Source organism: Penaeus chinensis, chromosome 28 (assembly GCF_019202785.1).
Source record: "Penaeus chinensis breed Huanghai No. 1 chromosome 28, ASM1920278v2, whole genome shotgun sequence".
NCBI classification, from domain to species: Eukaryota; Metazoa; Arthropoda; class Malacostraca; order Decapoda; family Penaeidae; genus Penaeus; species Penaeus chinensis.
This window is the reverse complement of record NC_061846.1, coordinates 1,770,536-1,788,035: the sequence shown is the minus strand read 5'-3', so window position 1 is coordinate 1,788,035 and position 17,500 is coordinate 1,770,536. Positions and strand designations below refer to the sequence as shown.

The window sequence follows — 17,500 nt, the reverse complement described above, 5'->3', positions numbered from 1 at the left end:
CCCTTCTTACATATTTTCCCCATTCACACTTACGTTCTTTCCTACAGCCATCCATACCCCCGCCGTTCGCATAACCATCCACATTGCCCGACCACATAGCTTCCGAATACCCATTTCCCCACCTATCCACATACCCCGACCACACAGCGTCCACATACCCCGTCCCTCGCCCATCCACATACCCGACAACATAGCGTCCACAGTACCCTTTCCCCACCTATCCACATACCCCGACCACACAGCGTCCGGAAACCCTTTTCCCCACCTATCCGCACACCCCGATCTCACCCCACGTCTTCTGGAGCATGTATGCGTGTGTCTGTCGTAAGCGCGGGCGGCTGGGAGTGCGTGCGACCCTCGACAGGAACGAGGCGACACGCAAACGAGGTGGAGAGAGAGGTGGAGAGGCGGAGAAAGGTGGAGAGGTGGAGAGGCGGAGGAAGGTGGAGAGGTGGAAAAAAGGAGAGGCGTAGAGAGGGAGAAAGGTGGAGAGGAGTGGGAAGAGGTGGAGAGAGGCGTAGACAGACGTGAAGAAGTGGAGAGGAAGGTGGGAAATAAAAAAGGTGGAGAGGCGTAGCAGGGAGGGAGAGGTGGAGAAAGGCGTAGACAGACGTAAAGAAGTGGAGAGGAAGGTGGAAAAAAGGTGGAGAGGCGTAGCAAGGAGGGAGAGGTGGAGAGAGAAGTTGAACAGGACCGAAAATCACTACATATTTCCTGTCCCTGCTTCGCCCGCGCCACACTTGCGAGTCCGCTGCTATCGATTCGTCCTTCGGGCTCGCTTCTGCTGCTCCTCCTGCTCCTGCTTCTGCTTCGGCTGGGCCTGCTTATTCTTATTTATGCTTATTTTTTATTTTCATCCATGTTTTATTTTTATTTATGATTATTTATTTATGATCCTGCTTACTTTTGTTTTTTTTAAGTATGTTTATTAATATTATTATTGCTATTACTGTTGTTATCATTATCATTATTATTATTATTCCTATTATTATCATAATTATTATTAAACTGATTTCTTCATCGTCTTTATCAATTCCTTCTTTTTCTGCTTTATCTACTTTTTCTATTTCGTTCTCGCTCTCTCTTCTTCCAAATCATTTTTTTCCCGATTTTCATAGACAGACAGAGAGAGAGAGAGAGAGAGAGAGAGAGAGAGAGAGAGAGAGAGAGAGAGAGAGAGAGAGAGAGAGAGAGAGAGAGAGAGAGAGAGAGAGAGAGAGGCGAGTAGCAACGCTTGAAAACGGTACGATGTAAAAGACGTTATAAACAAGACAGACTTAAAAAAAAGAGGGGGAAGGCAAGGGAAGGGAAGGGGAAGGGGAAGGAGGATAAACAGAGCAGAAGGGAAAGAGGGTCAGAGGGAGGGAGGGAGGGAGGGAGGGAGGGAGGGAAGGAGGGAGGGAGGGAGGGAGGAAGGTGAGGAAAATAGGAGGGGCGACGGAATAGAAGGAGGAGCGAAGGAAAAACGGACAAAAAAATAAGGGACAAAGAAAGAGGGCGAAGGGGGCGAATGGGAAAGAAAATGGAAGGAGCGAAAGGGGGAAGAAAGGACACAATGAAAAGGAGGAGGAGCGAATACCAGGAATAAGTCAGGGGGAAAAGGAGGCAAGGGACAGGGAGAAAGGAAAAGAGAATGTGAGGGAAGGGAGAGAGAGAGAGAGAGAGAGAGAGAGAGAGAGAGAGAGAGAGAGAGAGAGAGAGAGAGAGAGAGAGAGAGAGAGAGAAGCAGTAAATAACAGAAAAGCCGATAAAAACGAGAGAAAGAAATTTCCAGAGAGGCTCTCATCTTTAACCTTTTAAAATCTTTTAATGAATTATTTACGAAACAAACCCACACAGACACACACACAAAAAGGCAGAATAACAAACATGGAAGTTACACATACCCAAAAAAAAAAAAACGTTTTCTTAATATCTCTTCAAACTCCATCCCGCTTTCAAAAAAAAAAAAAAAAAAAAAAAAAGTATATCTATATGAAAAAAAAAAAAAATAATAACCAAACGTAAATCGGAAAATCGTTAAAGGAAAATTATGATTTCGTTCCAAGCGCTAATTTCTCACAATACGCTACTCTACCGCTAAAAAATAGCGCATTACCGCTAGCGAAATGTAATCTTCGGGACCGCTAATATTTTGGCGGTAGTTGTTTCTATCAGTTTTATCAGCGGAAATTGGCGATATTTACAGACTATTAAAAGTGCATTAACCCAAACAGTATATTGACTGTAGACAGGAAAAACGTATTAAATATTAAACTGTAATTGACAGTTGCCATGTTTGAAAAGTTGCCATGTTTGTGATTTTCGTAACTTTAGCCCCATTTTTTATTTTCTCTTTTTTTCTACTTTTATTTCGGTACGTGAACAACGACCAAGTGTCTCATTTTTGCGTTTTATTCGCTTGTCAATTCATGAGTGTTGATTTCTGGTCCTTTTTATATGTCCATTTTTTTTGGTCCTGCCCCGGGTAATAACGTTAATTTTCTTCACTTCACGTTTTATATATATATTTCTTTCTGTCTTTCCTTGAGCGCGAAATTATAAGTTTCCCTCAATTTCCTTCTCTCTCTCTCTCTCTCTCTCTCTCTCTCTCTCTCTCTCTCTCTCTCTCTATCTCTCCCTCTCTCTCTCTCTCTCTCTCTCTCTCTCTCTCTCTCTCTCTTACGCTTCGCTTTCTAGGCTTCTGTAAGCGATAAGACAAGAGAGAGAGAGAGAGAGAGAGAGAGAGAGAGAGAGAGAGAGAGAGAGAGAGAGAGAGAGAGAGAGAGAGAGAGAGAGAGAGAGAGAGAGAGAGACAGACATACAGAGACAGAACATGAAAGAGAGAGACCGACCGACAGACAGAGAAAAAGGAAAGAGAGAGAGAGAGAGACAGAGAGAGAGAATGAAAGAGAGAGAAAGAGCGAGTGGCAGTAATAGTAACATGCTTGTAATACAGGCGTGTTTCCCGGCTGTTAGATACGGATAAAACCGCTGCTTGACTTCGAAATATATGTGCCTCCGTTCACTTCCAGATGTTTTGCTTGTTCATGCATACACGCGGAACAACTTTGCGCTCGAGGGAGGGAGTGGAGGCAGGGAGGGAGAGGAAGGAGAGGGAAGAGAGAACGAAGAGGAAGGGTAGATAGGGAGAGAGCGATGGGTAGATAGGTAGAGAGATAGGAAGTGAGTGGGAGAAAGAGAAAGCGAGTGAGTGAGCGAATGAGAGAGAGAGAGAGACAGAGAGAGAGAGAGAGAGAGAGAGAGAGAGAGAGAGAGAGAGAAAGAGAGAGAGAGAGAGAGTTTAAAATAAGGACAAAGGAATACAGACACGCATCCATACATCCCGATAAAAGCATCCCAATCCACACCCCACAACCCGACATCCACCTCCACCTCCGTCCCACCTCCACAAACTATCCAAAAAACCTCCACCTCCGTCCCACTTCCACAAAATATCCACAAAATATCCACCTCCACCTCCGCTCCACCTCCGTCCCACCTACACAAAATATCCACAAAACCTCCACCTCCGTTCCACCTCCGTTCCACCTCCCCCTCCATTCCACCTCCCCCTCCATTCCACCTCCCCCTCCATTCCACCCACACCCGCACCTCCGCCGCCCTCCTCTCGCTCGGCACAAAACCGTGATTTCAGTCTAGCGTTTCGCCGCGTCCCCACAAAGCCTGGAAACTCGACGCTCTAAAGGATACCCAAGGAGACGAGAGAGATCCTGCGCCCCACACGACCTCCAGGATCCTGTCACCTTTAGCGCTTCCTTCGACGCTATCTAGACCTAGGTCGGCCTTGTGGTCGTACTCTGCGGTTTTTTTGGGAGGAGGGGAGGGGAGGGGGGAGGAGCGGTCGCATCTCGACTTATTATTTGTAGGTTTGTCTCCGTGCTCTCGGTCATAGTAGTAGTAGTCATAGTAGTAGTGGTCATAGTAGTAGTGGTCATAGTAGTAGTGGTCATAGTAGTAGTAGTCATAGTAGAAGTGGTCATAGTAGTAGGAGTCATAGTTGTAGTAGTCATAGTAGTAGCAATAGTAGCAATAGTAGTAGTAGTAGTAGTAGTAGCAGTCATAGTCGTAGCAGTGTTAATAGTAGTCGTACATGTACCTGTCGCATTTGTTATTATTAACGCTGGTAATATCGTTCTCATTATAATAGTTGTTGTTGTTATTAATATTCTTATCATTATAATCATTATTATCAAGTCTTTTTATTATCATCAGTATCATTATTACTATAACCATTGCTATAATAACTATTATCGATATTACTACTATTACTATTATTATTATTATTGCCACTACTATTATGTTAGTTATTATCACATCATTATTATTTTAATTATCCCCGCATCACTATTACATTCTCCTTCTAACCAATATGACCATAATAATGACTCTGTGATAATGACGTAATAACGATAATAATGATACAATAATACCAATAATGACACGAACAATAAGAGATGGTGATAATAATAATAACAATAATAAAAATGACAATAATAATAGCGATAATAATAGTACCAATAATGATAATAACAACAATGATAACAATAATACTAATGAGTAATAATAATAATAATAACAATAATAATAATGATGATAATAACAATAACAATAACGATAACAATAACAGCAACAATGCTAATAACAACAACAATAATAATAATGATGATAACACAGAGACATGGAAAATAAACAGTTTCCAATCGGCACACTTTCGCACATCAAAAAGAATCATTAATTTTATTATTTTTCACTTTGCAATATCTTCTCTTCTCCTATTCTTTTTTGTTTTGCTTATCGGCTTCGCCATTTTTTTTTAATTGTCTTTTTTTTTTTTTTTGGTAGAAACTTTTCAAATCTTCAACATCTCTGCATAAAAATAAAAACACAAAAATCCATACACTTCCGCCTTTAATCATAGAATTCTATCTTTAGTTTGACTCCTTTATGATATAATTCGTATTCCCGTAATCTATAAATAAATGAATAATAATAATAATAGTAATAATTCACGGTAAACAGTAGTAGCAAAGTCCGAAAAGTGGATCGTCTTGCGCCATCGCTAGCAACATGCGCAGTTTCGGCCGAACAGATTTTCCCGTCGGTTTTATTCGTAAATTCGGAAATCAATTAATTTCATTTATATTATGATTATTATTACTGATATATAGTCGTCGTTATTAATATTACTATAACAAGGTAGTCACAATATCTTTATGTTAATTCTTGCCGTGTTCATAAATATTATAATCAATAATGATGATAATGATTCAGATGACAAGGAAAATAATAATATTGATAATGGCAATGGTAATAATAAAATAATAGATATAATTTAATTATGCAAACAATGGTAATATTCAATAACAACGACGATAATAATGATTATAAAAATTATTCTGATGATAATAATGATAATAATAATAGTAAATATTATCATTATTGTTGTTATTGGTGTTATCATAATTATTATTATCATTATCATTATTGATATCATCAATACCATTATTATTGTTATTAGCATTATTAATACTACTATCATTATTTCCATTATTATCATTTTCACTATTGCTATTACTATTATTATCAATATCATAGTATTGTTATTGTTTACATTATTGCTATTATTATCATTATCAGAATAATATAAAATCACCATCACTGATATCATAGTTATTATCATTCTCATGAAGTAATGACGCAAAAACACACATACAAGCAGAAGAAAAACAAGAAGAAGAAGAAACAGAAGACGAAGAAGAAGAAGAAGAAGAAGAAGAAGAAGAAGAAACTTTAAAAAAAAAAAAATTAAAAAATGAAATGAAAAGAAAAATCACTCATCAAACTAATCGAAATGAAATCAATCTCAACCTCATTATTCTTATAATTTCCCCCATCTAAACTCACAGCTACAATGACATATAAATCCTCTTTTTTTTTTTTCTCTCTCTCTCTCTCTTTTAATCGCACAATAACTTGAGCGGATACGAGCCTAGTTATTTTCCTGGATAAATTATGACTAAGTACGACATTTCACGGCCGAGGAAGTCCATTGATTCTCTCTCCTGTAAATAGCGAATTTTTCGTATGAAATATTGACCCCTTTTTTCTATACACGGTTTTCTTATTTTCGCTTTTGTTTTGTGTGTGTGTGTGTGTTTTTTTATCGCTATTTTCTTTCTCACTTTGTTTTTTTCTTTCTGTTTTTTTCGCTTTTCTTTTTTTTTTTTTTTTTTTTTTTTTTTTGGTTATGGTCGTCTGAAGGTGCTGGTTTGTTGATGTTGTTGCTGTTTTTGCTATTGTTGTTGTTTTTGTTTGTCGTTGTTGATGTAATAAATCCACATCTCTTTCTCCCTTAATTTCTTAACCTTTTCGAACTCTTAAAAAAAAAAAATACACTAATTACAAGCCTTTTCAAACAAACCTATAAGCCACAGTAAACATATAAATAACAAACACAAATAACAACACTAATAACGTAAAAAAAACCACACACAAACAAGGCACACCGAATTTTACACGAGAGGCCACAAGGAGTATTTTCATAGCGAGCGCGTATCGCTGGCTTTGTGCGCTAAAGGTCGATCAGTTTCAGTCAGCCAGTTTCAGTCTGTCAATTTCAGTCAGCCAGTTTCAGTCTGTTAATTTCAGTCAGCCAGTTTCAATCAGCCAGTTTCATGCTGTCAATATCAGTCAGTTTCAGTCAGTTTCAGTAAAGTCTTCGGCCTTCGCTGCTGTCGTGCCGTGACTGTCCGTAAACTTTATGGTTCTCATTATATAAGCATTTATGTACGTCTGTCTGTGGGTAGGGAAAGGATGCGTGCGTGCGTGCGTGCGTGCGTGATACTAAATGAATGGAGGGTTAAGTATAAGCGGAGAGAAATAGAGATTGATGTTGAGATGGAATTTTCGCTCCTTTTTTTTCTTTATTTGAGGAGAGAAGAGAGAGAGAGAGAGAGAGAGAGAGAGAGAGAGAGAGAGAGAGAGAGAGAGAGAGAGAGAGAGAGAGGGAGAGGGAGAGAGAGAGAGAGAGAGAGAGTAGAAAGCGCGCCTTTTTAGGAGGATTGTCGATATTTCTTTATGTTATTGTTGTTATCTTTGGTTGTGTGTACGTACGTGTGTCTACGCTTGCATCCGCGCGAGTGCGTGTTTCTCTATCAGTCTGCATCAGCGTGGTTTTACACATCTGCGTGTAGAAACACCGAAGAACAAGAGAACCGACAGAGGGAAATAAAGATGACAGGCACAGTCGGACGCAGATAAAACGCCTATAATTTCTTTCCCAACTTTACAAATACATCGAATTCACGTGCGCGCTTCCGCCACAAAGGAAAATGCCGCCCGAGCCACGCGAGGAAACAAGGGCGAAATGGACACTCCATAACATGCGAATTTGACCACTAACTGTCCCCCACCTACTCCTCCCCGTTTCTCCGGCTTTCTCTCTCTCTCTCTCTCTCTCTCTCTCTCTTTCTCTCTGTCTCTCTCTCTCTCTCTCTCTCTCTCTCTCTATCTATCTATCTATCTATATCTCTTATTATATCTCTCTTCCTCTTTTTTTCCCATCTTTCTCTCTCTCTTATTTTCTCTTTCTCCGTCTCTCTTCTTCCTATCCCATCTCTCTCTCCCTCCCTCTCTCTCCCTCCCTCCCTCCCTCCCTCCCTCTCCCTCCCTCTCCCTCTCCCTCCCTCTCCCTCTCCCTCTCTCTCCCTCTCCCTCCCTCCCTCTCCTCCGCCATCCATCTCTCCCCGGAACTAAAACCTCCCAGTTTAAACGCCAAACGCGAAACTTTATCCCGCGCCGGCAAACTCCAAGTGTGAAATTCAAAGTCACAGGATATAGCAGCAGTGTTCCTAGCCTGGGGGAGGAGGAGGAGGAGGAGGAGGAGGAGGAGGAGGAAGGGGGAGGAGGAGGAAGGGGGAGGAGGAGGAGGAGGAGGAAGGGGGAGGAGGTGAAGGAGAAGGAGGAGGAGTATTGGATAAAGGAGAGAGGGGAGGAAGGATGGAGAGGGTGAGGGGGGTGAGGGAGAAGGAAGGGTGGGGATTGAGGAAAAAAGGACGAGGAAAGATGATGGGGAGAGGATGAAGGAAGAGGAGAGGGAAGGGAGGGATGGGAAAAGAGAAGAGAGAGGGGGGGGAGGCAGATGCGTAAGGGAGAGTGGAGAGGGAAGGCGGAAGAGCGTCAGGCAGCGGGGAGAGAGGGAGAGAGGGAGAGAGGGGAGAGAGGGGAGAGAGGGGGTGAGGGAGATGGAATCATTATTCATGGTTCCGAGATCGCTTCAATTGCCGTTCTCTCATCTACTTATCCTTCTTAGACTTTCATTTCCTCCCCGTCTCCGCATTTCTTTTCATTTTCATTCTTTCTCTCTTCTTCTTTTCTCTATTTATTTATCTTAGTTCCCATCTTCCCCGCCAAGCGCTTGAAGTCTATCATCTTTTTTTATCGTAACTCGCAAATGATACGTCGATAACATCGATTATTCTAATCTGTTCAAATAAAAGTCGCCAATTTCAACTTGCTCACGTGTGTATATATATATATATATATATATATATATATATATATATATATATATATGTGTGTGTGTGTGTGTGTGTGTGTGTGTGTGTGTGTGTGTGTGTGTGTGTGCAAAAATATCAGAGAAATTAACGCACACACACACACACACACACAGACACACACACACACACACACACACACACCAAGCAACACAATCCATAACACCCACTTCTCCCCCCCCCCCCCCCCCCCCCCCCCACCCAACCCCCCACCCACCCGCAAGCAAATAATTAAAATCACAACGCATATTCTCAACACAGCCTCGCTAAGCACTTGTTTGTACACGAGTTCCCGAAAATGGCGTAACTCGGCTGTATTTCGGATAAATCTAGCTGTACCACAAGGTCAGAATAATAGCAGACCTTTCGGGAGGCTAATCACACGTAGTTCTGTGATTATCTGCTATTTCTTCGTTTTTATTCATGTTCTTGTGTATATTCTTTTTTTTTGTGTGTGTGTGTGTGTGTTTGGGGGAGGGGGGGGAGGGGGAGGGGAAGGGGAGGGGGAGGAGGGGAGTGTTGTCTATATTATTGTTCTTTTTTTCTTTTCTTTTTTTTCTTCTTCTTCTTCGTCTTCTTCTTCTTCTCCTTCTTCACTTGATTTCTTTCTTCTCTTTCGTTCACTACTTTTTAAAATTTTCTTTCATTTCTTTCGTTCTATATTCTTCGCGTTTTTCTCCTTCCTCTTTTATTTAATTTTTCTTGTCTTTCCTCTATTACTTTTCTTTTGTTTTTCCTCTATCTTCATTCTCTCTCCCTCTTCTTTTTTTACCCTTTGGTCCCTCAATCATTCTCTTTTCTTTTTTTGATACTTTAATTTTTTTTCGCGTTTTTGATGCGTGCTATTCAATTCTTCACTTCACCGCCGAAGCTTAAAAAACATTATCATTTTTTTTCTCTTCTTCCTCTTTCGCTTCGCTCTCTTTTGAACTTCCGAAAATCTCATAACGAAAGCAATATTTTTTTCCCCCTTTTGCTTCTCTTTCTCTTCTTCTTGCTTCTTCTTCTTCGGATTCTTTCTCTTTTTTCCTTTCCTTCTGTACCTTCTCCTCCTCCTCCTCCTCCTCCTCCTCCTCCTCCTCCTCCTCCTCCTCCTCCTCCTCCTCCCACTCCTCCTCCTTCTCATTCTTCTCCTCATCCACCTCCCCTTTCCCATTTTCCAAACCCTCTTCTTTTCCTCCTCCTCCTCCTTCACTCCCATCCCCCTCCTCTCCTCCTCCTTCACCTCCACTCTTCCTCCTCTTCCTCCACCTCCTCCTCCACCTCCTCTTCCTCTCCCCTCCTCTTCCTCCACCTCCACCTCCTCCTCCTCCTCCTTCACCTCGTCCCTTTAAGAGACCCCTCCCTAATTACAGCTTCGAGAGTCATTTGTTTTATTCAAATAACCGAAATCCCCGGCCTCTTCCCCGCGTGTCTACCGGGAACATCTTCAGCGCCCCAGACCCCGGGTGCTGAGAGCGAGCGCGCGTGCGGAACGGCCAACTAGCAGCCTGAACGCATTTGCATAAACATCTGTTACATTTGCGGAACTTATGTATATGCGATTTCGTCAAGTAATATTTATTTATTTTTTAGTTTATTTATTTGTTTTTATTACTATTATTTTTATTTATTTATTTATTTATTTTATTATTATATATATATATATTTTTTTTTTGAGGGGGAGGAGAGGGAGGGTTGGAGGGAAGAGGAGAGAAGAGGAGGAGAAGGGAAGAGGAGAGAAGAGGAGGAGAAGGGAAAGAAAGAGAGGAGAAAAGCTGTACGTAAGAGAGAGAGAGAGATAAAAAAAGAAAATAAAAATATCCTAAACAAAACAATATCGTCTGAAACACCAACGAAGATTGAAATAGAAGAAAAGAAAGAAAGAAAAAGTCAATAACACACACACACACACACACAAAACAATAATAACAAAACTACACTTCAGAAAACAGGCAAATCAAAAAAAAAAAAAAGGAGTTTAAGGTAAAACCAGGCCTTCCCGAGCGAGCCAAATCGCCGAAAGGGAAAAGCCAGGAGTGGGAGGGCGCCCGCTCGCGACTGGCAGCGCGATCGGCGGCGAAAACAGGGGGCGTCCCTCGATCACAATTTTTCACTGCGTCTTTTCTTCCTGTTCTTCCGGCCTTTCATTAATTCACACGCTGTTCTCCTTCGTGGGTGTTCATTATGCCCAGGTGCTTTTGGTTATTTTCTTTTAACTAAATAGATTGGTTTGAGTTTGCTTATTGTCCTTATCTGTTATTACTGTTGTTGTGGCTGTTAGTTTTTTTCGTAAATATTATCGTCGGGTTTTCATTATTTTAATAAGAATAATTATCATAATAGGAATGATTTTTACTATTATAAGTATTAATATCATTGGTATTATTATTGTTGTTGTTGTTGTTATAGTATCATAATTGTCATTAATATTATTGTTATTATTATTATTATCATCATTATCATTATTATTATTGTTATTATTATTATCATTATCATCAATAGTATTATTTTCATGATTACTATTATCACTGAAATAATAATAATAATAATAATAATAATAATAATAATAATAATAATAATAATAATAATAATAATAACAATATTGTAAGTATTACTACTATTATTATCATTATCACTCTCTCTCTTCAAAACAAATACAATACGCTCCCCCCCCCCCTCTAAAACACACACCAACACACCCACACAAAAGCAAAAACACCGAAAACACACAGAAAGCGCCTACGAACGCCCAGCCACGCCGACGGTGGAGAGCACTGCAGGGCGCGGGAACCGAGGTGCCGGCAGGTCGCCTCTCCGCCGGCCGCCCACCGCCCGCCGCCGCTTAAGTTTAATTACGGAAACAAAATAGCTGTTTCGTCGCTATAACAAACTCTTCTTCCCTTTTTTACACCCTTTTCTTCTCTCTCCTTCACACTCCTTATTCGCTATTTAAGGCCTTTCTTTCTCTCTCTCCTTCGCACCCTTTTTCGTATTGTTTATTCGCCTATATTTATTCTTTTTTTTTTATTATTCCTTGATCGACGCTTATTTATTGTCTCTTTCATTCTCCCTCCTTTTGTTCTTCTTCTTTCTTCTCCTCTTCCTTCCTCTCTTTCCCGCTTCTATATTCCCCTTTACCCTCACTCTATCCTTCTCAATCCTCACCTCTCCTTCCTCCTTCTCTCCCCCTCTTCCCCACCCCCTATTATCCATCTTCCCCTTTTATCCCTCCCCACCTTCCACCCCTCTTCCCCCCTTCCCCTCCCTTTTATCCATCCCCTTCCCTTCCCCTCTTTCACCCTTCCCCCTTCTCCTCTTTCACCCTTTCCCCATCCCTTCCCCCTTCCCCCTTCCCTTCTTTCACCCTTCCCACACCTTCCCCCTTCCCCTCTTTCACCCTTTCCCCACCCCTTTCCCTTCCCCTTTCCTCTCACCCTTCCCCACCCCTTCCCCTCTTTCACCCTTCCCCCTTCCCCCTTCCCCCCCTTCCCCTTCCCCACCCTTCCCCCTTCCCCAATACCGACACACCAACGAAGTGTAACCAAGCGTTTTCAGAACCCCGCGTGTCAGGGTCACTTTCCTTCACATTACAGAGGACCGCGTTGGCTTAATAATAACGTGCGTTTTGTATGCTCAGCAAGCAGGTCGGATACGAAGGGGATTGGCGGTCGGTGCGTACGCTGTTTGAACGGTGTGAGTGTTGTTACTGTTGTTTTAATATCGTTATTATCTTATTATTGTTTTGAGAGTATTGTTGTTATTGTTTTAATTTTGTTTTTTATTATTGTTATTTTATTATTGTTGTTTTTTATTACTGTTATTGTTGTTCTTATTATTGCAATTATTATCATTTTCGTTTATCATCATTATAATGATAATTATATTTTTACTACTATTATCATTATTTTATCATCATTATTTGTATTATTATTAATATTTTCATTATTATTATTATTACTATCATTATCATTATTATTATTATTATTATTATTATTATTATTATTATTATTATTATTATTATTACTATCACCATTATCATTATTGTTATCAATATTATTATAATTACTTTTATTATTATCAATATTACTACCATTATTATCATTATTATTATAATTTGTATTACGATCACTATTATTATTATCATTAATATTATTAATGTTGTTGTTACTATTATCATTATTATGATTATTATCACTATCATAATTATTACTATCATCACCATCGCTATTATCAGTGTTACTATAGCATTATTAATAACCATTATCATTTCATTATACTTACTATTATCACTATCATTTATCATTAACATTATGATCAATATTATCATCATTATTATCACCATCAATATTATTGTTGTTGTTGTTTTCTGTTGATTCTGTTCCTATTATCACCATCATCATTCTTGTTATCAGCCATTATATTTCTTATCATCATTATCAGCCTTATTTCTATGGGTGTTTTTATTTCACGTTGCCTACGCCCTTAACATTGATATGGTTCGCCACATGACAGTCTTCATTGCAGTCATTGATATTATTATTACTGCTTTGATTATAATTCTTAATTTGTTAACAATGATGACAATACTACTACTAGTTTTACAGGTATTGTTAATAATTATAATGATGATGATTATAATACTAATTGTAACAATAATAATAATATAAATAATAATGATAATAATATAAATAATAATAATAATAATAATAATTATAATAATAATAATAATAACAATAATAACAATTATTTTGAAAATAATAATAATGATAATAAAAATAATAACAATTATTATTATTATTTAATTATTATTAGTATTACTACCATTACCATTATCATCCGCATTCATTATTATCACTGCTAATGCTATCATTATTATCATTATTACTATTATTATTATCATTATCATCGCTATCATTATTAGTAGTAGTACAACTATTGCCATTACTATCATCATTATCATTATTATTATTATTATTATTATTATTATTATTATTATTATTGTTGTTATTGTTATTGTTATTATTATTATTATTATTATTATTATTATTATTATTGTTATTGTTATTATTATTATTATTATTATTATTATTATTATTATTACAATTCTTCTTATTACTATTGCCATTATTATTATTACTATCATTATCATCGTTATTACTTTTATTGTCGTTATCATCCTTATTATTATTATTATCATTATTCTCGTTATAATTAGCATTATTACCACTGCTGTTACTAGTACTGTTACAATTAAAAAAAAATCATTATCATTAGTATTATTTCTATTATCATTACTATGTTTATCATTATTACTATTACCACTATCGTTAATATTATTATCATTATTATTGATGCTAATATTATTGTTAGCATCATTATAAAAGCAATTACTATTAAGATTAATTTGAATTAAGATTATTACTATCATAATTGTACCTATCACCGTTATCATTATCATAAATATTACCATTATCATTATTACTGTCATTATTATCGTTATCAGTTCCATTATCTTCTACGTTTCTCTTATCATTCTGTTTCCATTCTCATGATCATCATCATTGCTGCTATCATTATCAACGTGATTTCTTTCAATTCATCTTTATCGGCACCTACTTCGCTTGCTCTCTTCGGTCCACTCACGGACTAAGATAACCCGATATGCGCAAATGAGAAATATCACCCCCCCCCCCATCTCTTCTATTCTCCCCCTCTCCCCTCTTTCCTCCCCCCCTTACCTTTTTCCCCTTCCCCGTTACCCCCTCACCCCCCCCCCCCACTCCCTCCCCTATCTACGAAGGTGTGTGTGTGTGCCCGCCATGTTTCAGATATTTTTCATAATTTTTTTTTTCGCAAATGACACGTGGTCTCAGTTGAAATACCAGCGTGGATATTTTTGTTAGGTGTTGAAATGCAACAGAAAGTCGCCGCTTTACCGTTAGTACCATTGCAATGAGTAAATAAGTTGGTAAATAAATGATGAGCATAATTCGAGGGGAAAGCGAGCAGGCATTCTGGACGGAACAAAATACGCATACGAATATTCTACGCTCATATATCAGTCGCACTTAATAAACCACTCCGACTTGTTTATTATCATCCTCATCCTCATCGTTATTATCCATCTCTATCTGTTAAATATTTCTGCGGGCCCTGAGATTAGATTTCAGTTTATCATCACTTCTTCAATGCGACGAAATTAATCAAAACGACGCTTTTAAAAGTCGCCGGATCACACTTTCGGGTTTTAGGAGAGAACTTTCCATGTCGTTGACGATTTTTCAACTAACGAACATGACGAGAAGATGCGAACGATATTATTATTCATTTTGATTTTTTTCTCCCGAAGGATACATCAATTACTGAATTACTGATACCATAATTATTGTTATTGTTATTATTATTATTATTATTATTATTATTATTATTATTATTATTATTATTATTGTTATTATTATTATTATTATTATTATTGTTGTTGTTGTTGTTGTTGTTGTTAGGTGACAGCTTTGCCTTTACATTTCCCCTTGTGACGTTACTTTCTTTCTATGAATATATTACAGACGTACATTATTATTTTATTTATTTATTTATTTATTACAGACACGGGGTTAAAATATACATTGAATTACACATGTCACCAACAGCTGTTCCAGCCCAGCTCTTCAACAAACATCTGTACGTTTGACTTTTCCTTTGACCTCTAGTTAAATACAGGCGTAGTTGCATTACAGCGGTCGGGGTAACATACTCAGGCAGAGAAATTAACACGTGTACACAAACACCTAAGTCTAATTGCAGAAACACGGATAGATAGTTTCTCCCCAAATCCTTATTCAAAACTTTCGGGAAGAGTTATTATAATTTCAATTTGTTGTGATCTATAATCGAGCTTTCTGTTATCTCTTTTCTTTATTGAAGCTTTTCGGGTTATCGTGCACTCGTTCCATTCCGTGATTCCCTGAGCACGTGCGTCGCTTTAACGATCGGTGAACACGAACGCAAGGGTCGCTACGATAGACAGTCGCTGTTGTTGTTGTTGTTGTTGTTGCCTTTCGTTGTTTGTATGTCTTAGAGCGAATGGCAGGGAAATGTTGCTTGTCGTTTTAGCGCTGCGTGGATATCGGAGAACTCTTTTTTAAAAATGGGTAGAGTGATTTTTATATTCCTTGATATCTGTATGTGCGCGGGCCGATGCTTTATCAGCGCTCGGATAACTATCTACTTATCTATTTAGACACCGGAGCTGGCACGAGCGACTGCCAAAGCACCCCCTCCCCCTCTCGTCGCAGAGCGGAGTTGCGGCTAACCTCCCGCCGCCTCCCTCGCCCTCCCCACTGCCCTCGTCCTCCTCCTGCCTCCGCTCGCCTCCAGCGCCCACAGGAGCCGCGGCACAACGAACGGAGGCGTGACACTCACCTGAAGAAGTCGTTCTTGCAGAAGAGCTTTCCCTCGCGGCTGAAGCACTTGTCGGTGAGCGCGCCCCCGCAGTCGGAGCAGCGCACACACTCGGCGTGCCACGTTCTCTCCAGCACCGTCACCAGGAACTTGCCTGTGATGGGCTTCTGGCAGCCGGCGCAACACACTATCATCTTCCTTGTCTTTCGGGACGGCAGGGCCGCTCGCAACGCAAAGCACAGTTCTCAGCGACAGTCAGCACCGAGTCGCACACAGAGAATCCGAGTGAGTGTCACGGGCGCAGCGCAGCGCAGTACACAGTTCCTTCCTGGCAGACAGCGAGAGGTACACTGGGGAAGGGGCTACGCTCGGCCGAGGCCACGACTCGGGGGCGGAGTCTGGCGCAGGCCCCGCCCCCTGTACCATAGATCAGGCAGGCCGCGCGCTGATTGGCCGGCGGGGCTCGAGCGGGATCAGCCCGCGCTTATCTCGCCCATCTCAGATGTCAGCCACCGATGCTCACTGTATGTTCCCTCGCACCCCACTATAACAACCATTAATTAGCCAGCCCGGGAAATATTTGGGCAGTGTCCTTCGCCAACCCTTCCTGAGGAGCCTCGGCCCCTCCTCGGCGCGGCCGGGCGGCGGGCGTGACAGCGGGCAGAGGCGAGGGCGAGGGCAGGGACGGGCGGCGGGGCGGCGGGCGCGGGCGGGGCGGCATCTCGCCCATCAAAACAAACAGGCCAGAGCGGGTGGCGGAGGGACGGCGCGGGCGGAGGGCGCGAGGGAGGGACGGCGGCCGGGCGCGTAGGGGGCGGCGAGGGGAGAGAGGGACGGACAAGGGGAGAGGAAGGGGAGCAGACGCGAGGGAGAGGAGAGGAGATGGAGGAACAACGAGAGAAAGAAAGAGGGAAAGGAAGAAGGCGAGATGAGGAGGAACAGATACTCGGCAAGATGGAGAAATCGGAGAAGAGAGAAGAGGAGACAGAAGAACCGGAGGATAAGGAAATGGAGGAGAGAGAGAAACTGAAAGAGGATGGAAAAGAAATAAGGAAATGGGGGAACAGGTCGGATTTGGATGCTGTATGATGCTGACGGACATCTCGCAGGAAGATGCTGAGGTCAGATCCCTCGACGAAGTAAGAAAAATCGAAAAAGATAATAAAAAATCAAGACAGACAAACAAATAAATATACAGATAGAGAGCAAGCGACGATAAATCGATAGACAGATAGATAGATAGACAGAGAGAGACAGACACTGAGAAGCTAAGAGTTTTACAAATCGCAAAAGTTTATTTAAGCCAAAAAGAAAAACAAAACAAAACAGAAACAACGAAAATAATTAAACTATGCGTATCCCACAATAAATAAACAAACAAATAAATAAATAAAATAGAAATGAAAATGATAATAAATAAATGCAATAATTAACTTATTCTTGACCATCGTAATATAAATACAAACACAAATGCCGTTCAAAAGATAGTAAGCCGAGAAAAGAGAAAGAGAAGAAAGAGGGGAAGAAGAAGAAGAAGAAGAAGAAGAAGAAGAAGAAGAAGA

At 40.1% G+C, this 17,500-nt stretch overlaps 1 protein-coding gene across 1 annotated transcript in view; it reads right to left on the bottom strand.

Moving 5' to 3' along the window:
* LOC125040120 (LIM/homeobox protein Lhx1-like) overlaps window positions 1–16,267 on the bottom strand; it is a 42,750-nt gene extending 26,483 nt beyond the window's left edge. Inside the window, exon 1 of the mRNA XM_047634631.1 lies at window positions 15,960–16,267. Coding sequence (XP_047490587.1) covers window positions 15,960–16,132 — 173 coding nt within the window. The 5' untranslated portion in view covers window positions 16,133–16,267. The remainder of the gene's footprint in view (window positions 1–15,959) is intronic.
* Between the last annotated feature and the right edge of the window lie 1,233 nt (window positions 16,268–17,500).